The sequence below is a fragment of the Megalops cyprinoides genome, chromosome 9 (assembly GCF_013368585.1).
Source record: "Megalops cyprinoides isolate fMegCyp1 chromosome 9, fMegCyp1.pri, whole genome shotgun sequence".
Taxonomy (NCBI): Eukaryota; Metazoa; Chordata; class Actinopteri; order Elopiformes; family Megalopidae; genus Megalops; species Megalops cyprinoides.
Genome location: NC_050591.1, coordinates 33392360 through 33417030, shown reverse-complemented (window position 1 = coordinate 33417030; position 24671 = coordinate 33392360). Strand labels below are relative to the sequence as shown.

Sequence of the window (24671 nt, the reverse complement as noted above, 5' to 3'; positions counted from 1 at the left end):
GCCAATCAGAGCTGTTGAATCTGTTAGCCGCTCATTAATCTGTCATCAGGCATTCTCTCCTTCTTTCCTGGAACGCAAGTTGCTGTCAAGAAGAATACTGGCATCATGGGTGAAAAGGCTGCAGCTCAGAAAAAAAGAGGGATCTCTCACTGATACCTCGGCCACCACACTTGTAACCTGTGGGGGTCTCTTTCAGTAGAGCTGAATGTGGGCTTAATGGTACATCCTAAGATTGTTGTACAGGGGCTCCTCTTTCCATTTAAACCAGAGGAGGGGCAGGTAAACAGATGCATGATGAAGGAGAAATGATAAGATTCGTTCTCCTTATGGGAGCTTGCTTTTAAGCCTCTCAATAGAACTGAGCAACCACATGGACAAGAGGAGACTGACATATCATAAGAGGGGCAAATTGGACCATCAGACTGAGCACTGAGATCACATTACCAATTGCTTAATTTATTTTTTTCACACCGTTTCCACTCCTGACTTTGGAATCCACAACTATGCGCATTAAATTTATCTCACCACTTCGATTCTATCTGAATGAAACACTATGTTCATAAAAGTTAACTGAATTTCACAAAACATTATTTTAGACAGAATTTCCTCCATTTCAGGTTCTTCTGCTTGTCCAAATATGCTACAGCAGCTCACAAACATGCAACTTCACCCCACAAAATGTGACCAACACCTTGCATCACCTTACCTCACCATCAAAACTAAAGAATGCTAATGTACGAGAGGTGAGATAACTGGCACCTTCTGCTCTGAGCTGATAGAGGGCTTTGGAGGCGTAGCCATTTCATTCAGTACTGTGTGGCATATTGCATCTCATTTCATACTGTTGCCATGGATATGAAACCACTACTCTGTGGTTATTGAATGTTTCAGGACAATTTATTCATTGTGACATGGAGTTTTCTGGAACCTACCAACGTTTAGGGACTAACACAGTCTACATGTTCAGAAAGTCAGGATAATTTCACCATACCAGGATTTCTCTTGGATTTTATCCACATAACCTCACGTTAGAAAGAAAAGAAAATAGTGCAACCATTTAATTTCTATTAATATTTTTTTCTAATTATTATTAATTTTCTAATGATCTTAATTAATAACATAAGCTTTGTAACTTGTATTTATGACCTTTTAGACCATGCATCTTCAACATAAAAGATTTTAAGTTTCTCTGAATGTATCTCAAACACTGCAGTGAATACACGATTCAGTGAATCATTTGGCACAGCCCATCTTCACTGTGATTGACTCCATCAAAGGGAGCTCTTAATTTACAACTCAAGGCACAAAGTGTTTTTTGTCTTTTGAGAGAGATCAACCATATTTTTGGCCTTTTCTCAGACCACACCAACAGTCAGCCCAGTTTACTTTTCCAAGTTGGCCACCACCTACTCACTGGAAAATTATTCAGTCAACTATCGAACGAGCGTTGCCACTCAGCTACTCAATGATTCACCCTGGTTTTACAAAATGGACGACGGGGAGCTCAGCTCTACAAAATGGCTCCTTCGACAGGCTTGATGAGTTTCAGCTATCCTGCATGCATTCTCCATTGTGTTTGTCGGAGGCAAAACAACTTACAAAACAATTAAAGATGACAAATTTGAAAAGTTATTACTGAAGGTAAATTCTTTACCATCTTAAACAAAATATACATTCACATTTTATGCTCTTCCCTAAAAAAAAAGTTTTTCTTTCAGGTCTCTCTGTGGTGAAATATAAAGTGTAATTTCTTTTTATAAAAAATATTTACACACATAGTAAAAAAATGTATTAAAAATATTCCGATATATATATATTCATTACCTGGATGTGCATCTTGATGATGGCTTTTCCAATAAGGGTCGCTCCAAAAAAGGTCCAAAAGGGCACCAGGAAGTGACCGCACGTTATACCAGCCAGATCAAACAGAGGGTTAGGGATCTGAAAAACATGTTTTACCATTACTGAACATTCTTATGAAACCTTAGCTGAGATATGGGCAATTTGATGTTAGAAGTGAATGGAGATTTTCATTCTAGAAACGAATGAGGTGAATTGGGGTCTAATGTAGTGTTAGGAAATTAAAATGGATCCTGGATGTGGGTTTACAGTTTGAAATTTCCATGTAATTTTCAGGTGTTAGACCTCAGTATCAGTGCAATTTATCATGCCCTGTATTTCAGCTTCTTGTTGCTGTAGTTAACACAAAAGACAAACAGTTGTTTCAGCTCCAATGTGTCAGGTGACTAGTACTTTACACAACATCAAACATATACTTTACATTAGAACTTCAAATTAATTAAAGAAAAAAGTCACATTTGACAAAAAACATTAATGATGATTTTTATAGAAACATGTAAAAATAGATTGCCTGAGAGAGAGAGATTCTAAAATTTAAAAATGCTTGTTTTTTTAAGTGCACATATTTCTGTATTTCCTATTGCAAAGACTCAAACACAATTTACTCATTTAAGCCTAAAACTTAACAGCTGACTGCCATCCAAGTGAGGCAGAAGTCACTTTTGCTAACAATTGATTAAAAAAAATTCTAAACAAAGTTTAAGAACCCTTCTTCCTCTTACTTTACTTCAAATGCATTTCACCAAGTTAAACAGATATATTTCTTACACTTCTACCAGATTAGACTTACAGAGGCGCAGGCTAGAATTCCAAAGAATCCCACTCTCTGTACCATGTTCTGGATGGCTAGTTTTGCTCGCGTGGCAAAGTCCTGCAGATACAGAACAACAAGGAAAGCATTCATTAAAGTGCTGATGCTCAGTGCATAATAAGATTTAAAAATGGTAAAATTCTATGTACTGTTTTTTTTTTTGTTTGAAAGCAGCTACACAATGCCACCAAATTTGAGGAGCAAACAATTAAATAAAACATAAGAAAAGCAATGCTTACATGATAATGATTAAAAAGTACTACATGAAATATAGATTTCATTTTACAGATTTTTATATTACTTTAATGCAAAAATAAGGTATCATTAATAATTTCAGAGACCCTGCAATTTGTTTATCCCATTACAAGATTTAAGAAATAGAACAAAAGCCATTTACTAAACTCTACACACAGATGAAATTAAACATGAATTATTATATAAATATTATATATTATTTTTACTTGTGTTTATATGTAATATTTTGATAAAGAAATGTATTAATGTATTTTACCATACATTTACATATTATACAAACACGTTTGGTCTAAAAATAAAACCTTCTGTAATGAATGCTTTTTCCCAATGGAAAAGGGAAAAAAACCTGGACAACAGTAGTAAAAAATAACTGTCCATATGGCATTTCAAGTGAAAAATAATATAATTTCAACTGAAATAAATTTTCTCTGTAATAATCATGAAATCTTTTCACTCATTTTAAATGAATGCAAGGCATCAGAACAGGGGAAAAGCAGAGAGAAATACAGATCAGTCGGAACAGATATTTTACTGTCTGTTTATAAAACTGAAATATTCATATATATCTCCAAATCCTTCAAAAAAATTGCAGTAATAAATGTATTGTATCTTTTTCATTTTACTGTGAAAACTGCAGTTTAAGCTACTTTATCTAGGATCCAGGACATCTAGGATTTTATCCAACAGATAATAGTAGGGCATATACTTGCAAGATACGAGAGGTGTAGTTATATGAAAATTCTTACACAGAACAAGAGAATAATTTTTTCACTGTGACACACCTTAGCATTTTATGTCCATTTCACATCAAAGGAAGAATACAAGAGCCAGAGCTGACAGCAACTAAAGATTTAACTCCCTCATTACTAAAGCTTCCAGAAATTCCTCCTCTTTGTGGAATGCAGTAATAATTCAAACATTCCTAATAATTAAATCCAAATAATTTATTCTCCTTTTTAGAAAGAGTGATTTTACAATTCCATTCCAGTAACAAGTACATCTGATATTCTAAACACAAACACAAGATACAAAGTCTTTCTCTGTATAAAGTGAACATTTCACTCTGAATTACACTTTGACTCTGATTTAATTTCTTTTCAATTAAAAGGTTGTTTTACTATCTGTATATTTTTTTAAAATAAAATCATTTTGTGGCAGAATGACCACTTTGTTGATTTTGAGCTTTGATCTACTTCACTTAGTGTCCATTTTAATGACCTCGGACCGTATTTGCATTTTAAATAAAAATGACAGCCCTATATAAAACAACTACATTACATTTCATCCCAGAAATCACCGTTTGTTTGAACAGTTTTATCTAACGCCATTACCTAATAACCTTACATCCTACGATTTCTGTTCATGCTATGTTCTAGAATTGTTCCATAACTGCTATTATGAACAGGAAAACATTTTGCATGTCAAATGTATTTCTACTTACTATTAAAATGTGTAATATACACTGATGTATCACATTGCTAGTGTTGGATGTTTTCTTTTTGTTTTTTTTGTTTTTTTGGGGCGGGGGCGCGACACCATGGGTAAAGGTGTCTCTAAACAGACCAATGCCACTGAAAATGACACCTGGACTTCACCACTCATGGCTCCCTGACTAACAAACGCAGAACTTCTCTCTTAACCTTGTCTGATCAGACAGGACTTTCCTCACTTGCACAGGATCATTTTGAAATCATTTTGTTTCCTCCTGAGAACAAAGTACATAGCGTGACTCCTCGGCCACTTGCGTGAGTCAGGAAAACTCCCAGCCTAAGCTAGGAGCTGAGCTCTTTCCTAACATGCTTCCTCGAAGTACCTCTGTGGGGAAAAAGAAAGGGACAGATTTTCATCTACTACTGGGAATGTTGTGTCAAATTCCTGCAGGACAGCTTCACAGGAACAGGGAAAGGTGGCTTAATCAGGGATGACTGATCTTAATAGCTGCTTTTCCCATGTCATTAGGCCTCTGTGGAAGGGCTTTTCAAACAAAGGGTAATTACTCATATTAACAGACACAGCAATAAACCTAAACAATATTTTGCACACAATTTTTGGAAAACCTGTTGCAACACCTCATGCAAATGTAAAATAAACCCTTCAAATAATTTATGATATTATCATTACCAACTTTTTGAATATGCATTAAAGCTGTGCTTAGACAGCATTTTTTGTAATTCATAAATGCAGTATTTAACCAATGTACTTGCTCCTCCGGTTGGAATCAAATGCTTCTTTGAAGATTGCAGCTTGCCTAAATTCCTGCAACCCAAAATACAAAAAAACTGCCCAAAAAATGCCCAAAATTTTAACTGACAAAAAATGATGTCATACTGTTTTTGACCCTGCCCCTAAGCACTCCGGTACTCTCAGAATCTTTTTTATTGCCAACACATTTTTAACAACAAGCGGTTTTCCAAGAATGCAACTTTTTGCAATTGTATTCAGCTGTATTAAATTATATGTCCGGTTGTTTGTCCATTTATAACAGAAGGTTTTCAGTGAACAGGCTACAATGTGACATTCCTATGGCCACCATTTTGTTTTCTGAACTGGTCTTCAGAAATGGCTAATGACAGCTATGGTAAAATATTTGAACGCCACCTTCCAGGTCAACAGGCAAACCCATTCAAAAGGGTAGACACAACTTGTTGTTTATCACATCAAAAATACGATTCATTTGGTAATGGTCATGACACAGTATCTCAAAAAACTGAGTAATATGAACCTCCAGGAAAAACGGTTTCAAAGAATCTCACCCACAACAAGATTTGTAATAAATTCTTAGTGTTACACTCGTATGTCTGAAACCAGCAAGTGTGAAGTTCGAATAACAGAACTAAGCCGGAGGTGTTTGGGAGGTGTTCGGAGGATCTGACAGAAGCAGCTGTCCACTCACTCTGACTCCACAAGACACACAGAGGCCCTGTCTTTAATGAGGTGTCTTCATCTACAACAGAATGAGTTTTGTTACCCCCCCCCGACTCCTCCCTAAACACTAACTCAGCAATTCTTACAACGGACAGACCGCCACGCCCCACATTCACGCCAAACGGTTAACAATGCGCCCTTGTCAGGACGGGATTTTCAATGCGAACGGCAACCAAGAGCGGAAATTTGGAGGGCGGTAAAGGAAACGCCCAAAAGCAAATCCGATGGACCACCATCGGAATGAACCTGACCAATGAGGCTCTGACTGAAAAAGGAGAGAGGGTTTTTGTGCTCCTCCTCTTGGACAGTGGAGGGATGGAATGTGTGTGGTTTTTTTTTTTGGGGGGGGGGGACTGCACTGCTTTGTCTCCAGTAAGGGCAGGAATCCCACTGACTGCAGGGGAACAGTGAAAATCAAAAAACGAATTGCAAAAAAGTGGCTAAATCAATGGTCACTTTTGATGAAGGGGAAAAAAAAGGCAAAAAAGGGGCAATTTGCACCCTGTGCTCAGAGTAACCAGTTGATGGCCCCCACCTAAATTAAGACAAACAGAGTCTGTCTTCCAACAGCCATGAGGCGTGAGGGAAAAATTGGAATATGTCTAAGTTACGTCTCAAAAGACTTTTGGCCTGAATTTTTTTTTCTGGCCTGATTTTTTACAACATTTTCTAAGCCATAAGGCTGTAATATGTGATCAGGACGATCACAACCCCCTGTGATTCTGGGGTTCTGTCTATTTTTTAGCATATAGAAAATGAGCATCCTAATGTGTAACCAATCATGGCATTGATTGAAGTGATAAAAAAAACTTAATTTACTCAGGTCAACAGTAAACTTAATGCCCAAGTACTCTGCACAGAAAAGTCTCAAACATAATTTCAACATTTCTGTGATATGAAATCTGTTTACTGTAACAGGCAATATGCTTAACCTGCACATTGTCAAATACGTGCAGAACAGGCAAGATTTGACTACAGAACAGGCATAACAACATTCAGATTAGACAAATTAGATAATCTACTGTACATATTCCTCAGATTAAACATGGTGAACGTAATGTTTTGTGTCAGACCCATACCCTTCTATTTCTCATTCTACACTAATAACTGCTACCGTAAGTGGCAGGAGAGGTGAGATTTACAGCCTGTCACCAGTAACCAGGGAGACGTTCGTGAGAAATAGAGCCTGACTGAAAAATGTCCTCACACTTTCTCAGCAGACTGGAGGTCAGTGGACACACAGCATCACTGATTCATGCTGCCACTTCCCCAACACTACATCACACACCTGCAATTCTTCATCTCCTAAACTGTTGCATCGTGTTTGTTACTGAAACATTTTGGAAGCTAAAAAAAAAGGTCAGCTGCAAAACAGGTTTCCTCTAAATCTGAGTAACTGATTTGAAAATCAAACACGGCAATATTTATCTTATTACTAGAGGTTATCCCCTTTAGACTGTAGCCATTTCCTGACATATTTAGGTTAGTGAAGATTTAAAATACACAGCTGCAGTTTAGAAGGTCTTTGCTCAGAAATAGTTTCCTACATTTTTGCATTGCCAGCCAAAAAAACCTACTTAAACAGTCAAATAAAGTCAAACAGCAAACAGAGTAAATGGAAGTGAAACCTTTGCTTGTTTTCGGATGGGAGCCACAAACTGTCACCCATTTCATTTAATTGCTACATCATGAAATATTAACCCTATACTTGAGCACTTAAGGCCAACAAAATACATGATTAAGAAATGCAAATATTAAAACAACATGATCTGCAAAATATCCTGGTCATTATTAAAACATGTTAAAATGAGCAAGTTTAAAAGACTTATTTAATGCAAATAAAACATGAGTATTGCAGCACATTATGTCTTCATTTGGAAAATGCACTTGTGTGAAGTGCAAAACGGTAAGGCAACAGTTGGAGCAGTTAAAAAGGGTAACTTCGCTGTTTAACAACTGTGTGCACCTCAACAACAAAGCCACCACCCACACACTGTTTTCTGAATGAAACCCAGCAGACGTTATGCGTTTCCTGATCAGCAGCATAGGGGGTATAAAAAAAAATGTTGATAGCATCAAAGTTCATTAAATTAACTCCTTGTAGACTACACATGCTTTGATTTTATAGCAGGAAGCCAACAGATCAGGCCGCTGACGTAACCTTAGCCCGATGACCATTCCAGAAAAATTAAAGCATAACACAATTTGAAATATTAAGGAAAAAAAAAGTCCACGTTGACAAAGTCTTTTACAAGCTGTGATTAAAGGGAAGGTGGTTTCACTCTGAGTCATTCCTTTTGAGACGGTTTACTGGAAGTTAAAGGAGGGGGGGAGTTTCAGAGAAATCATGTGACTCGTCTGGGCAAACCACAGGCCGGCGCGGCCCTGGTGGGGTAGGGACATGGGAGCGAGGCGAAGGCCTGGAGCAGATGGTTCTTATTGGGGATACAGCAGACACGATCCTGGGATTTGGCATCCGAGAATTCACAGACCTGTACGCCCCTGTCCAATCAGGAAGCTCCCTTCCTCCCTGCAGTCCGTTTCCCTCCAAAAAACATCCTTGTTTACCTTGTTTTTTTTTTGTTTTTTTTTAAACAATAACATGTTTAAGCCTCTGACTGAAGGCTTGATTGACTTTTCTGTCCAGATCAAAATTTTACTGATTTTTTTTTAAGATATCTATTTAATAATTTCTTTCAGATCTGTGGTGGTGGTGAAAAAAAAAGAGAATCAAATCAGTCATTTTACACAAGGTCAGTACTCCTTAATTAATATTGACAACAAGGCCCTTAATCGCTTTATGGACAGTTGAGTGAAAAATGAAGAATAACGTTTTAAAATGGAGGACCAGGGCTGGGAGGTCTCGGCGCTGGTCTCGGCTGCCCCCTTTGCAGGAGCATTCCGGAGGATGTCCCTTGTTCTCTACAATCTGGGCTTCCTGCAGGTGCTATGTGCTGATCCCCTGATTCTGCACATTCCGGGACACAATCAGTACCCAGACGCACCCAGCTTCAGCAAAGCGGCCAATAGGAAAAAAAAAATGATAACAACAGGCTAGCATGATGGTAAATGACACCACCATGTGCTTCTGTTTATAATCATTAAAAATGACTTGCAATTTTTTTTTTTTTTTTTTTTAATTTCACCCACATGCAGGGACAATTCTGGCCCGAATGTAGAGGAGGCTGGTGATACACAAATAACTGGAAACTGTGCAGACACATTAAAGGGGAATTCCACCCAATAATTAAAAAAAAAAAAATGGCAGTGCTGTAATTTGAGCCGAATGCGTCAATCTACGCCAGCCACTGTCTGGCTCATTACTGTGGTGAATCCTTGGAGGGGAGAGGACCCAGCAACCTGCCGTGTCTTGAACTGAGGTACAGTAGAGAAGGCGTCTCAAACGATGCCGTTTCCGCTCAAACGTGTTGCATTCGTCTCATGAAAGAAACGACTGTTCGCCAAGCGTTCCTCTGGAAAGACACAAAAGATCCCTTTTTTTTCATATTTGGCACCAAATCGCCCTTTACAGCACGCATCGGCATTCTGATGACGGGGATGCATAAAAACCACTTGCATCCACCAAGCAAGCTACGCAAATCAGCTTCAAAGCATCAGCTCCTTACAAGTACTGGCAGAGGCCTGCAGCCAGAGAGAGCCTCAGGGGGCCCAGCAGGCAGGAATACAGCCCTGATTCTGAGACTAACGCAGAGAGAACACAGACAGAACCAAGATTCCAGAACCTGCTTTCTACGCCACCTTTCTGAGGATGAGCACAAAATAGTACAGAAAAGTACTTTCACACGAGCTGGGTTTGAAGAAAATAAGTGAAGATACACACATGCATAGGTATGAACAAAGACAGACAGACAGACAGACAGACACAGACACAGACAAACACACAAACACTTGCCTGCGCACACACCCTTGCATGTGTGCGTTCATGTGAAAAGAATGAAAGAATTAGCTCGAAGCAGATTAAAAAACCAAAGCCTATGTATCACACCCTGCTGGAGGAATAGCCCCTGAAGCAAACCAGAGGAACTCCAGACTGCTGACCTTGAAGGTGATTGTTCTTAGATTTAACCTCAATGTTGCAACACACTAGCATTTCCATAATCAGCAACATTTTGGACGATAGCTGTGAAGTGTGAAGCTGTGAGTTCGGAGCAGGGGGAGGGAGCTCGCCGTCACACACAGGCTCGGAATTGCGCCCGAGGTCCTGATCTAGTCTGGAGAGTCACATGAGCCGGTTGGCTCAGCACACGCTGAGGATACTGCTGTGTCAGGTAGCAGCTGGATGTGACACATCCGCACACAGACACCCGGCCGCACAAAGGGAGAACGCTCACGGCAACACTCGAAACTGGGACACCGAGTAAAACCTGAAGGAACAGGACTGATAGAGAGAGACATGGGGGGGAGGGGGAGGAGGTCCACCTGGCCCACCTGAGCAGTTTCTGCCTGTTCCAGCATCTCTTCAAATTCCTCGTAGTCTTCATCATCAGGCTCCGCTCCCGATAGCCTGGCTGCCCGGGCCATGAAGTATGGAGGGAGCTCCCCTATGGCGGTGCCAGCCCCCTGTAACACACACGCACACACGCGCACGCACACACAAGCACGCACACACAAGCACACAAGCACGCACGCACACACACACACACACACACACACACACACACACACACACACACACACACACGCGCACAGCAGATGAGACAGGGTCTGGGACGCAGGGATCACACTGTTCCTCTTCAGTGCCAGTGAAAGCCCCATGAGGCGGACTCATTTCCATACGCAATTCATCACATTCTGGCCTTGCAGAAAAACACAGAGCTTTGTGCAATTGCACTACTGTGCCACGAGCAAAGCACAACCTCACTGCTGCAGTACATCTGCACCATTAGCATGGTTCCCCTTTCCATTTTATGCTAGAGGGTAAACATTTCCCAACACTCAGCTTTGTACATAACAGTAAAAATAAGAAGCGTTTGTGTTTAAGTTTAAGCATGCAATAAAGACATTTGCAGTGAAATACTGCAGCATTTGCTGCATTCTATTTGAATTAGTTGTATGGTCTGAATTTGTGTATACGCTGAGCACACATTAATTTCCAAAGTATAAGCTTTCAGAAGTCCTTTGGCAATGTGCTGGCAGCGACTGACCAAAACGCACCAAATTTCAGATACAATTTCACAAGCCCTGCTGGCCTGTGGGCTGTCTGTAAAGGGGCTGGCATTAATGTCTGCAGCCTGTGTGCTGGACAGTGGATGCCAGACGCTGGATGCTGGACTCACCCACATGCAGGCCTCCAGGCGGACCTTGGAGATGATGGTCCAGAGAGAGATGCCTCCCCCCAAAGCCTCCTCCTCCGGGCAGATGATCTCGTCGGGGTAGGGGGGCTCGGGGAAGTTTACAGAGCCGCACTCATACGCGGCCAGCGTGACCGACGCTATGTGTGGACCCTGGATAGGAAGGGGCACATGTTCACCAGTTAGAAGTGTCTTTTTGCACATGTGGTGTACAGAGGGTTTTGAGTGAAGGTGTTTTTATAGTTATTATTTTATGTTATCATTTTCTTACTCTTCCCTTTTATATGTTAAGATTAGTATCCTAAAGGAGGGTGGCTTAATCAAAGAAATGTTATGTACATATGTGTCTATGTACATACTGTCTATGATTGATGAATGTGTGATTGTGCATTATACTGAGGAATAAGGTCTGAATATATTTCACATATAGAATATATAAAGTACCAGTCAAAAGTTTGGACACACTTATTTCTTTATTTTTACTATTATCCACATTTTATAATAATAGGAAAGACATTAAAACTATGAAATAACAAATGGAATTTGTGCAGTGATCAAAATTATATTTTACAAAAAAAATATTTAAAATTACATTAAATTTTTTGGAGAGGAATTCATACAAAGGCATCAACTTCACTATTTTTATTTGTCTAAGGAACAAATTTCAAGCATTTAAGCATAAGTCTTTAAATCAAAATGTCTTTGAATGCATGTTTCCCATTATATTAATCAGATGCATCCAAACTTTTGACTGGTATTGTATAGACACTGTACAAACATATTGCAATATATTGCACTATATACCAGAATGTATCATATTTTTCACTGTGGGTGTGTGTAGGTATACAGTTTGAGTGTTTTAAATGTTTTGCATTAAAATGTGCATGCAGGGGTAAATAATTAAAATTTTAAAACACCAAAGTGTTCAGACAGAGAGTGTTTTTCAGGGAGCAGTTTGGGGCGTTGGTTAGAGGTATAAAACTGCAGTTTCCCTGACCCGGGCGCGGTGCCTCAACTGCTTGTCTACACATTCAGCAGGAAAAACGGCTAATGCTTCAAACACAAGCTTTCTGAGTTACCCTGGATAAGGCATTACAGTAAGCAGTTAAATAAGATTACTATTCTAATATATAAGATAGCAGGAGGTGCCTCTGTTCTATGGGAGGGTAAGACAGCAGCTAAAAACACTAATTCAGGACTGAAAAAGGGGAAATCTGTATCTCTAACCGAAAATGCCAGAACCTACACAAAATGAGTAAATGTTTAATAATAACAATAATAATAATAATAATAATAATCATGGTCCCACTGTTTTGTTTAAACTAACCTTGAGTTAGTTTAAAGAAAGAGCTGAGGGCCTTTTCAGACTGCATTCATTCTCAGCATTCAGACTAGCAGACTAGTGTGTAGATTAGCTTTGCACAATATCAAAAGCATGGCATTAAAAAAATCAATGCTCTAATGTCCAGTGCTGCCAATGTTTCTGTGCTCTTCTCTCAATGAGAATCATTTCCTTTCTTACACATTCACAAAATAGTTTTAATTAGGAAGAGATTACCTTAGAAAAGCCTGACACAAACAACACTGTGGTAAAATACCAATTTGATTTTAGGGTGCAAATTTCGTTACGTTATTTGTGTTACATGCTTCATAAAGCCCTTAGATGCTCCAGAAATTAGGGCCCCCCCCTCAGCTCCTAACTGTGAAAAAGTAGACTTCAGAAAAACACATCCGGTCCTAAGAGGGGCTTAGATGAACACACAGCAATTTCTCATTGTTCACACTTTTACACACACACTCTCATTCTTACTCCATGCAGACATGAACCAAAGTGATTTCAAAAAAAAAAAAAAAAAAAAGAAACGAGCACAGCAATTACTCTGCCTGCGTTCCCAGGGGGAAAAACACAAGATAAAGACAAAATGACATATTTCTGATACAGTCACTAATCACAAAGTGCTTTTGAATGCACTGTAGGAATTAACTTGCAAAATTCACTTTTAAATTCACACGGAGGAGACGCATCTCACTTTGTGAGAATCTGTTGTGGTAACATGGCTGGCATTGCATCTGAAAAGTAAGCATGTTTGCTGTAAAGTGCCCCACCCCTTTCTCTCAGTACATTATACATTCATTCAGAGATTCCCTTCCTGGGATAAGCAGTGTGTGTTCTGAGAAACTTCCACCCAGACTCAGATCTCAACTCTCTCCTTCATAACCACCCGCCATCACTGAGGTACAATCAGTGATCTGTTTGTTTCACACCTTCGACGTCTGACGCAATGGGAGATAATAGTTTATGATATAACTGATAACTGATATAATAATTCCCTCCCAAAATATTTCCCTCCCCCAGGTCATCACTGTCAAAGAGAACCGGTTCTCAACTGACACTTCCTGGTAAAACAAAAGCTAAATAAACTAAAAATAAAAAACAAGCATCTCTCCAGGTTGGTAAAGCTGCAACTGACCTTTCGCAGGCGACTGGTGGAGTACGGCTGGGTAGAGGCTGAGCCATTCTACCACCTCTGTCAACACTGTGCGACACACAGAAGTGCCTTTTTGTGCCATCTGGTTTCGCTCCTCACTCCTCGGCACGGATTCTGCTCTTTTACGAGCAAACAAACAGTGGGCTTAATGATAATTCAAAGTATATATACAGAGAGACAGGCGCGTGAACACAGAGCCATCAAACGTCCTTTGATCACTTCACTCATTGCTGACGTGCTATATATGTATATGTTTTTTTTTTTTTTTAATTGCTCTTCCAAAAAGGGTGTAGCCACACTAAATCACAATGAAAGCTACCCCGCTCCACCTGCCCCAGCACGCCTTTGGGCAGCCAATGCAAGGGACGGCCTGCAAAAAAAATAACACCAGTCACTCTCCAAACAGACTTATCAGAGGATGTGAGGCAAGGAAAGCCTTTCCCTTTTTTTTTTTTTTTTTTAAGAGACACACCAACTGTCCTTGAAAAAAGGGCCAATTTTTACCCCCTCTGATTGTACCCATCCCCACCAGCTCCACCATGCTGCACTACCCTTCACAGGCTGAGAGGATAGGAGGCAGTCCTGGCATGCAGGGCTCTGGCTGTATTCATTCTGCATGTTGAGTCCTGGTTAAAGCTCCCAGGTGTTACAGTACAATGCAAACACTTAACACTAAGCCAGCACGCTGACATAAACTGGAAGAGCATCTGTTAGCCAAAAATGAAGTCATGCCTGGCAAAACGCTCAAGGCAAAGTCATGTTTACAGGTTTAGTCAATCTGTACGTTTTTTTAATGCCCATAACCAATTGATATAATTATCATTTTAATCGTGTAAACACATGCAATCCGTAAGCGTTTACCACACCGGGAAAATGAAATGTCAGAAATTAACCACGGCCTCTTTGTTTTGCTTGCGAAATTATATGTCTTTATTAACTGAAGTTTTCCAAGCTCAGTCCAAGAGTCTACCTTTCTAACTGTGGTTAAAGGCAACCTGTGTGCTGATCCACAGTCTCCCAAAAGGCCAGTGCTGGCTGACTTTATGGTACTTCAAAAGGACCTTGTAAATGTTTTCTTGAAGGCACACCACATGAACAAACTACAGCAACGGAACTACAACACTCCAAAACAGCAGGGGGCAGTCAAGCAGTTTTTTCCTACTTTAAACACTTAGGAAATTTATCCTGCCTGGCACTGCACACATCTGAATCAGTTACTGGAATACCTCAGGCTCTGCAAGGTAACCCACAAAGTCACAAAGTCCAAAATATATGTAGAAATGCATACTTCAAGAAAACATGGTCGGTGAAAAGTTATTTAAAGGTAAAAGGTGTAGAAATTAAACTCTGTACACAAATTTCTGTATGCATTTATAGAAATTTACATTTAATTTATATAATTTACATATACTCTTATGTAAATGAGCATTTACTTTCCTTTTGGTCAGGCTTTTTCCCCCAGGCTGGGCTGAAAAGGCACGCCGCCCTGACTTTGAACAATGCTGTAATCTGATTTTATCAAATGAGGGGAAAGGGAAACAGACAAAAGCTTGCAATGCTGTGAAGGAAGGGACAGCGGCCAAATGTTGGTGTTTGTTGTGGTCTGAAGGAGGACTTTGGGTTAGAGTGTGAGAACCTCGACAAAGAACAGTACTTGCTCCACACTGGTAAATATGAGCTTCTTGCTGAGATTCGTAGAACAGACTCCCTGGGTGCCTTCAAGAGAGAGATGAAAGCTCATCTCTTCAAGCTTTATCTCTAGTCTACCTTTCTCTCTATCTATCCCATCTATCCCTATCTTCTATTTAAAAAAGCACTACACACTAGTTTAGCTCTTAACTCAGTATTTGACCGACCTCTTGTAGCACTTTTCAACAACTACTCTTGGCATTGCGATGCACTTATTTGTAAGTCGCTCTGGGTAAGAGCGTCTGCTACACTGTATGATGTAATGTAATGTAAGAGAAGCTGCCTTTCTCTGTGTCTGAGAGTGAGAAAGAGAGAGTGCATCCTGACTGAAAAACAGGGGCACACGTGAACTTTCCTCAATCCCAAATTCACAAGAGGTGGAGCAAAAACCCATGAGGAGAAACATGCAGCATAAACAGATTCTGCCTGAGCTGTGGAGCGCTGCGCTGCCACCCTGCCTTCGAGGGGAATGCCCTTCCACAAGATCACGAAACGGCGCGGCGCTCGCAAACACGGGGAGAACGAACTGACGAGTCAAAACAGTTCGTCTCTGACGTCTGCGAGTTCAAACAACTCGCTGACGATACGCAGACGAGGACCGCGTGTTCCACCTCTGAGAGGCTCGCTCCACCAAAACACTTTATCACTGCGTGCCGGTGAATCACAGAGAATCTCCCGCACGCCTCGCACGCAAACTCATTTTTCAATGGCAAGCGCCGGCTCATCGGCGGTGAGGAGACATGAAACTACAGCGCACCAGACTACTGGGAAGGAGTGCTGACGGCAAACAGGCAGAGCGAGCAAGGAGTGCAATTAGTCAGTCGCTTTGCATGTCATTTCCTGTGACGCGGAGCTGTGTGCGCACCAGCGGCTGCTTCTTTCTGTTTTTGTAACTGAGGTTCCTCAAGTGCTCGTTCTCGGCCACCCCACACATTGCAAAAAAAAATCCCTGAGTGACTTTCTTAACCATTGATGATACATCTCACTACCAGTGTAACGTAATGTGCCGGTATACAGACACATCAACCCCCAAATCCCCAACCTCCAAAAGGCAAAACTTTGGGCTCATGTGTAATAGTTTATCGCTCACAAATACAGCAGGCAAAATGCATGGTGACCTTCTCACCCTTTTTATTGAGGAAAAACATTATCAGTAAGCAAAGGGAAAATACCTTTTTGAAATCTCATTCCACAGGAATGCACAGAGGGGTCAAAGGATTAAAGTACTCCATACTCATCCTACTACAGTCAATCTGAGGGACTTTCTAGAGAGGGATTACTTTACAGGTAACTTCAGGTCATGTCATGACAGCAGGTTATAGGTGCAGCCAGGATATGTCCGATTTTACCTGACAGAAGTAGACATTAATGTCCAGGCAATATGACACGGCAGTTGCTACACCAACAATCGAAGGGATACCCTTCATTATCACCGAGGGGGAAAAAAAAAAGAAACACTTTGAAAAAGCGAGCCGTCCGCACACACTCAGAGAGTGAGATCACGCTCTTGGCAAAGAGCAGTGTTCCATGTCTGAAAGAAATTAACAGTGGGAACATGGTTTTGGACCCCCTGCTAGCAGGGAGGTTTCCAGCATTTGAACTTAGCTGCCGAGGGGGGTGTAAATAACACATGGGGAACCAATTAGCCCCCCCCCCACCCCCCGGCTCAAAAAAAAAAAAAATCTGTTCATTATGTCACCAGCTGTGAACCCCGTAAAGCGGTGAATTCCTCTAAAGCTGACAGCCGTCTGCATTCCTCTGTCAGAAGCTCTGACAATCGCATTATGGAGAGAAAATTGCTCACGTTTTTGCGGCAACCCACAAAAACCGGCACCTTGTAGTACAAGGCAAAATGAAGTGTCAGCGCGTTTTACGGAACTGGTGGCGTTCCAGAGACGGACGGCCTGTTCCTGCAGATCGGCCCCGCTGTCACTTAATGACTCACTAATCATTCATATACATACAGCGTGTCTATTCTCACATATTTCGAGCGGTTTGTCTCGATCTCCTTCTGCAAAGGGGTAGAGGAATCATTTTTCAGTCCCCCCCTTTAGTCACACTCTGGGTTTTCCCCGGTTTGTTTCTTCTTTTATGGCCTCTGGTAACAGCACTCTGTAAAGTCTTCTGTCACGATCTGCATTACACTACAAGCATTTAGCAGACACCCTTACCTGAGAGTGACTTACATAGGTAACAACTTTATTCATTCCTCGGGGAAATGTTATTTCAGCCCCACTGTATACTTGTATATGGATGGGCTGACAATAAAATCTCTCTTGACTCTGGATATTTGTACAGCTGGATATTTACAGAGGCAAATGTAGGTTAAGTACCAGCAACCTTTCAGAGCCCTGCATCTTACCGTTACGCCACACTGCTGCCCCGATCTAAAGGTAAAGGGTGCCATACCAAAAAAAAAAGTTGACCAATTAATTTAGTTTGCTGTGCCAAGCCTCAAAAACAATGCCATAAAAGCATGCTGAAAGAAGCAGTTAAGCAAAGGAGTGATATGAAGAAAGTCGGTCTACAGGACTCATGCTTTCTACTAGAGTATACACTGGACCAAATAAATACCTAACCCCTGTAACAGTAACCATTCTTCCCCACTGTGGTGCCAGCCTCAGTCATCTGGATGCTACTAGCATAGGCGTTTGGTGTACTGGCATGATAATGAAAACCCGGCAGAATGCTGGGCAGCAGTGTAGCATTGTGGTAAGGGGCAGAGCTCATAATCGCAAGGTTGCTGATCAGATTCCCTGCTGGGGCACCGCTGTTGCACCCTTGGGCAAGGTACATAACCGAGAATTGTCTCAATAAATATTCAGAATGTAACCCGCTTTGGGTAAGTGCGTCTGCAAAAATGACAATAATGAGAAGCATAGGGATACTTCTTTGCAGGCTTGTGAAAACCCAGCGAATGTTCATATGCAAACTACTGCATGACTACTCCAAAACAGACATAAACCAGGCACTGACCCTCAAACCTTCACACAGATCAGTGTTACACCAACCACTTTCAATCATGGAGTCATCACGACATGGACAGAAGCATTTATTCTACCTGAGTTCAGCCGGAAAGGAAGTTATTGCAACGCTTTATTCATTACTATGCAGATGCCCTTATTAAACAGACCTGGACTTTACATTAAAGCATAATTACCTTTAAATTAGGGTAAATTACCTTGCCCCAACTGCTATCCCACCCACAGTCCTGAGCCTCGTGCCCTAACCCCCGCTCAGCGCTGCTGCCCGCATGCCAGTAGTGTGACTGGGGTTCAGGATCACAAGGCCAGCTGCTGGTCAGCTTCCTCAGCGTTAGCGCCACCAGCGCTTTCACACCACGGGCACCGTGCCATCTGCAGCGGTCATGGGACCCGCAGCTGAGCCCAGCGCAAGCACGAAAACAGCCAGGGCCTCTACTCTCTCGTTAAAATGACGCTATCATTATTAATGCCTCATTTTACAGAGAAGGCCCTCAATCCTACCACACCTCTAGGGTTGGCTCACTGTCACTTACCACTCATATCCAGGGCTCATATACTCACACACAATCTCATACTCACATACTATCTAATATACTTATCACATATTTCCAGAAGTCCACCTCCATCACCTTTTGCACTGTTGCCTATTTTTAATTATTATTTACACTGGAGACAATGCACTTTGAAAAATCTCATTAAAAGGTTGCTAAGCCAAATAAAAGCAGATAGGCTGACTGACAATGGCAATGATGGTTACTATTAAGAACAATAACAACCAGAATCTATAGTAACATTCAGGCAAATTCATTCATGTTATCAGTAATAATATCTTCACAGAAAAGTGAAGCAGAGCTGGCCGCAGGGGTCGCACGCTGTTGTGGGAGGGGCGTGGGGGAGTCAGACGTCTCCACCCCCGAGAGGCTGAGGAACAAGCTCTCACGAGGGTCATGTGACCAGCCGGCGGGAACACAAGGTCAGACGGGAGGCCGCCCGCTGACTCGCACGCGGGGAACACACACTCCCAAATTTACAGAAAAAAAAAAAATCAGTGACACTTTGTGAGATCACCAGCGACCCGATGCTTTAGAAACGCAGTCACCGCCTGTAGACCGCATTCAGGCTGGGGACGGAGTGGGGGAGCAAGGAGAGGAGGCCAGGCCAGGTGTCCCACTCCCCTCAATGGAACAAACGGGACAGAGATTTATACGGGAAACCCCCAGACAGCCCCCGTCTTACGTTATCTGGTTCCCAAGCCTTTTTTTTTGTTTTGCGAATCTGTGCTCTCTTTGTCGGGAACACGGCCCAGACTGGAAACATCTCCAGACTCTGTCAAGTCTGATTTAGTTTCCTCTCGGTGTTCCACGGGGCGCTGCCGTGACTCTCGCATGGCTGTAACACTGACTCTCTTTCTCTCTTTGAAGCGAGTATGTGGGATCAGCCAGAAAGACGCTATTGAGCTCCCCTTTTCTTGGAGCTCTTTTCCTGCATGTGATATGATGACTCAACACTTTTTATTGCCCTCAAAAAAAAAGAGAGACGGGCATCAAACGTCTTGACTAATGTGTAATAAAATGGTTATGAAATTGCTCCGATTAAGACGGCTGTCTGTGCAATGGTTGTTCTGCTCCCCATGCTCGAACGGAGGCGCTTTCAGACCATGAGTCTCCGTGGAGCCCGATATCAAAGAATGGCTCTCTCCACCCTCTGGCACTCCTGCCACCCATTGGCCATTATAGACTCTTTTTAGGGGCTCTCAAGCACACCGAAATTTCATCTCAGCACCCCTAAATAATAATAATAATAACAATACATACATAAATAATATTTTCTGAAATCATTTTTAGCCCTCTAACGTTAGATTTTGAGAACTTGTCGGTTAGAGACGGGACAAACAATTACAGGTTCAAATGGCTTTTTAAACAGGTTTAATGTCCAATATTCTTTGATGTCATGATGTTACACACTCCGGTACAGTAGGTGGCGGCATGCACCTTTAACGTTGGTAGTCTGCCACGCCAGTGAAAGGAGGAGGAGTAGAAGTTAGTGAATTTCATGGAGTATGGATTCATGGAGTCAAATTGACTTATACCACAGCTTGGTTAAATACTCGTTTCTGATTGGCTGGAGGAGCGTGGATTATTTCCCAGTAAACGTACAGTAATAATGCACGCCTATGAAGTAGTTCCAGTGAAAGTGGCCTTATCACTGTTAAAAATTAATATGCAAGCTCGTTCAACTTTACTGAAGATTCCATTTACAACCGAATATAACAGCAACATTGTAATAACATTAGATAATGTTACAGTTAACAGCAACAACATAGCTAGAGCATCAACCAAGCGGCAGCTTACAGTCACCGTTTCCACATATGTACGTTTAAGATGACAGACACGAATGTAACATTATCCACTTCACCAGCTAAGCGGACACTGTGTAGCTGGCTATATCAGAAATTTCTAGTTAGTGGGATAAGTTACTGTAGTTTCAGTAGCCGAAGCCTAGATGTGTAACGTATAGTATTTTTTAAAATGTAGGCTAATATAGTACATTTTAAAATAATTAAATTTTAAAGTTTGGATGTGTCAAGCTAGCTATACGAATGGACTATATTCTGTGGATGTGCACATATTGTAATATATATTTTTGTTCAAAAATAATAAAATAGTAGCCTAATTTAATATGAGTGCTGAATTATTTCTTTGGTAAGTAGCCGTGGTATAAGGGGAATAAAGCACTCCTGGCAGTGCAGTTCTATGGAAATAAACCACTTCAGGGTGGTTAACAACCCCTTGGCTTTGCTGCGGGGCCGCATCACACCACCCTGTTGTGGCTTATTTCCACAGAACTGCACCGCCGGTCGTGGTTTATTCCTTACTTAGAAAGTGTCTGGTTATAGTTCCATGGTATGAATAGTCTCAAAGAACGTTAGCTGACGTAGTTTGCTAGAGATTATCAGCTAACGTTAGCTTTCTGAGCCAGTCTGCTTGCACAGTTGCCAGCTAAGGAGCGAACTGATGCACTTTATTATTTCAGTTAAAGTAGTCACAGTGTTTCTTATTCTGATAGAACTGGGCTTTATGATATATTTACAGTACATTTATGGACAGTGAATTGAAGCATTGGAACAAACCTTGACTCATTGGAGATGTCTGTTTTTCCATAGATGGATACAATTTTTTTTTTTTTTTTTTAAGAAAACAGCCAAGTTTAGGTGAGAAATTAAGGTCAAAATGACGTTACTTCACTGCATTGCCCACAGAAACCCAATATTCAATTAGAATAAAGTTATAAATTGATATGAACCAATTTATAGCTACCTTTTATTAGATTATAAAGTCTCTGTTTGGTTGTTACGTTTGCCTTTTGGTTGACAGCACAAAGAGGGAGAGAGGAGGACAAAGAGGGAGAGAAAGAGAGAGAGCAAGTATTTTGTGGTGTAAAACTCATGTTACTTACTAGTAATTCATTAAAAGTATTACTGTTGTAAATTAAAATATATACAGAAAAATGTATTAATTGTTATCCAGTCAAATGAGTGATTTAGCAGGGGGGGTTGAACACTTTTGCAAGGCACTGTATGCATGTCACATTCTCATTAGCGGCTGAGCCCCCCTAAAGGTCTGATCGTAGAATCGCCCCTGCTGCCACCCACTGCGAAACTGTAATTATTTAGAATATAATTATTTAGGAGATCCACAGAGAGGCAAATGCCAGGATGCCTTTACTAAATGAGAATGTTGGACCGCAGTAGGACTGCCGTTTTCTTGTGAAATCTGATGAAGTTCTAACGTAGAAACTTCAGGACTCTTTAGCACAAAGAATAAATTTCACTAGGAAACTGGCAAGTGTAAGTTGCTGTCCTACACCCACATTTAGAGAGGCATTCACACTAAAGGCAAAAGGTCTTTGTTTTACAAAAGGTTTCATTAATACTGAAAAGTACTCACTTTCTGACCTTTGAAATTGTATGCAACATGAACAGTTACATCATAAAATCTGACATGACTAGCTAGTCCTATTAATAGAGGAGAATCTGGCCACCCTTAAAATATGCCTGAGGGGGTCAACTAATACGACATCAGAAAACAGGATGATAACCTATCAGGCATGTATTATGCACCCTTCAGGCCTTATCTGAGGACACGAATAACTCCTGTGGGTTTTTTTGTTAAAATGTTCCATCTATCAAGTGCAATTAATCTTGTAAAAAAAAAAACTAAAAAAAAGAAATTGTGAAGTTATAAAAGAAGCACATTAGGCTTCAGACTACATCTGAGGATCCTCAGATGTGGATTCACCATCAGGTGGAACAGACGCGAGTCATTCCGACATCACACAGGCCCTATCCCATAAATCTTCAGGCTAAAGAGAGTCCGTGGGAGCCCACGATGCGGCCTGGTGTGTCAGCCAGGATGAGCTGGCCAGACGAGGGCTGATACCCAGCTGGACAACCGGCCACATCTCTCGCCCTACAGAGTCACCATACAACTGCCTCCAGTTATAAAACGGCTCAGAACGATTCAGACAGCCCACCCAAGACAAAGCCAAACATCCAAGAGCCAGCACTTGGCAAAAGATGACACATAGAGTGGTGGGGGGGGTGGGGGAGGGGATGTTCTTTTTAGTTGTAAAGGTTAAGAATAAAAATCATCTGACACAGATCACAGGAAGTGGTGCCTGGTGTCTGGTCCCCCTGTCCTGTGACAGTCTGCGACACTTAGAGCCAAATGAGTCATCATTTCAGTTAAACACTGTCAGGGGGCTTTTCGTTCTGACACCCTCAAAACAACTATTTCCATGCCGTCCCTTACCTTACTCTTTATTTAGCATGGCAGCGGAGTGCACTGAATCGTCTCAGCAGCTAAGAGCTCTCCCACTGGTTCCTACTGTCAGTGGATACTGGAGTCCAGACTCCTTGCAATTATTTAGTATTTTAGTATGACTTCAATATTGGCCCTTAAATAAATCAATTTGTATTTTATGGACATATGTATGATTTCAGTTGAAATGGACGGTAATCCTTTCAACATTTGTGCTTTTCCGTCTTGGGGTTGCAGCAGTTACAGCGAGTTAAAATATCATCTCTGTTTGAAGGTGCAATGCATTCTGGGATTTGCGCAAGACATCCACAGCCATAGAATTTCTCACATCCTAGAACCCTCTAAAGAATTTCAAATGACCCTGTGTTATTGCCTAATAGAAATATAATTCTCTGGTGAGAGTTCATACTACAAAAAAGGTGAGAAACAACACATGCATATATTTAAAAAGTAACCGACACATTAATAAGTAAAACGTTTGGTTAAATTATATTTGATTGACATACAATTGTAGAACATCAAGACACTAACCATACAGCACAAAATGCTGCAGAATTCCTTTATTTCATTTCTTTGACTGTGCAGTTTCAAAAAATATCTTCAGTTCACTTTTAACCATGTGGCTCAAACAGGCTAAAAACAGGGAGGCATCTGACACATCTTGGCTCTTGTTGATTACGGCACATAATTACCACTAAGAAGATCGGATATTCTCATCCCTTCAGGCTCTGAAACACTGGGGGGTTATAGAACAGCTTCTTTTTATCTACATACTAATGTGTGCAACTTTGACTATAATGAGACCAATTCTGCCGGTGACAGAATTTTGTTGGTTTACATTTAAACGGCAATTTTCCCCTGACCATAATGACTTGATAACACATTAGGGAAATCTAATGGCGGATGATTTGAGCACACGTCCTCTGTGGTGAGGGTCTGACTTTATCACAGCGCGGATCTGAAGCTGATAATCGATCTCAGAGGACCGGACCGTTTCTTTCAGCCCCTTTAAAGACAGTCTGTGGAATTCTGACATGCCGAGCGTCACGCTGGAGCTGGCGTGGATCGCTGGCCACATCAGATGACAGTTTTGTGGGAGGGGCGGGGGGTTCTGGCAGTGGAAAGAGCAGCACGCCCACATATCCCCCAGGGTGGTACCGGTGTGAACATCCAAACCCAACCACACGCCCACCCTCCCACCCCAACCCCCCTGCCGGAGCCCCTCCCTCTTCGTGTGGTGACGGCCTTCAACGCCATGGTGGTCTGCGCTCTACGCTCTGCGCACAGTGCTCTATGCCAGCACTGGGGGGCAGGAATGCCCCCTCGCTCCCATCAGCGTCACCCCCAAGGCTGTCCTAAACCGTCTGCCATCAGCTGGGAGGTCTCTATCAGTACAAAGAAGGGAGGGAGGTGGGAGAGAGAGAGAATGAGAAAGACAGCGGGAGAGAGAGTACCTTAGCGCAAAATGGGAGACAGAGAAAGAGAGAGGAAGGAGAGAAGGTCTTAGAACAGAATGGGAAAGAGAT

General features: G+C 41.5%; 1 protein-coding gene across 3 annotated transcripts in view; it reads right to left on the bottom strand.

Annotated features, from left to right (window-relative positions):
• LOC118783375 (vacuole membrane protein 1-like) overlaps nt 1-24671 on the bottom strand; it is a 51096-nt gene that overhangs the window by 12304 nt on the left and 14121 nt on the right. For all 3 annotated transcript variants that reach the window (XM_036537215.1, XM_036537216.1, XM_036537217.1), the window contains exons 6-9: nt 11149-11316; nt 10301-10432; nt 2651-2731; nt 1825-1941 (exon numbers count right to left, since the gene is read on the bottom strand). In XM_036537215.1, coding sequence (XP_036393108.1) covers nt 1825-1941; nt 2651-2731; nt 10301-10432; nt 11149-11316 — 498 coding nt within the window. The remainder of the gene's footprint in view (nt 1-1824; nt 1942-2650; nt 2732-10300; nt 10433-11148; nt 11317-24671) is intronic.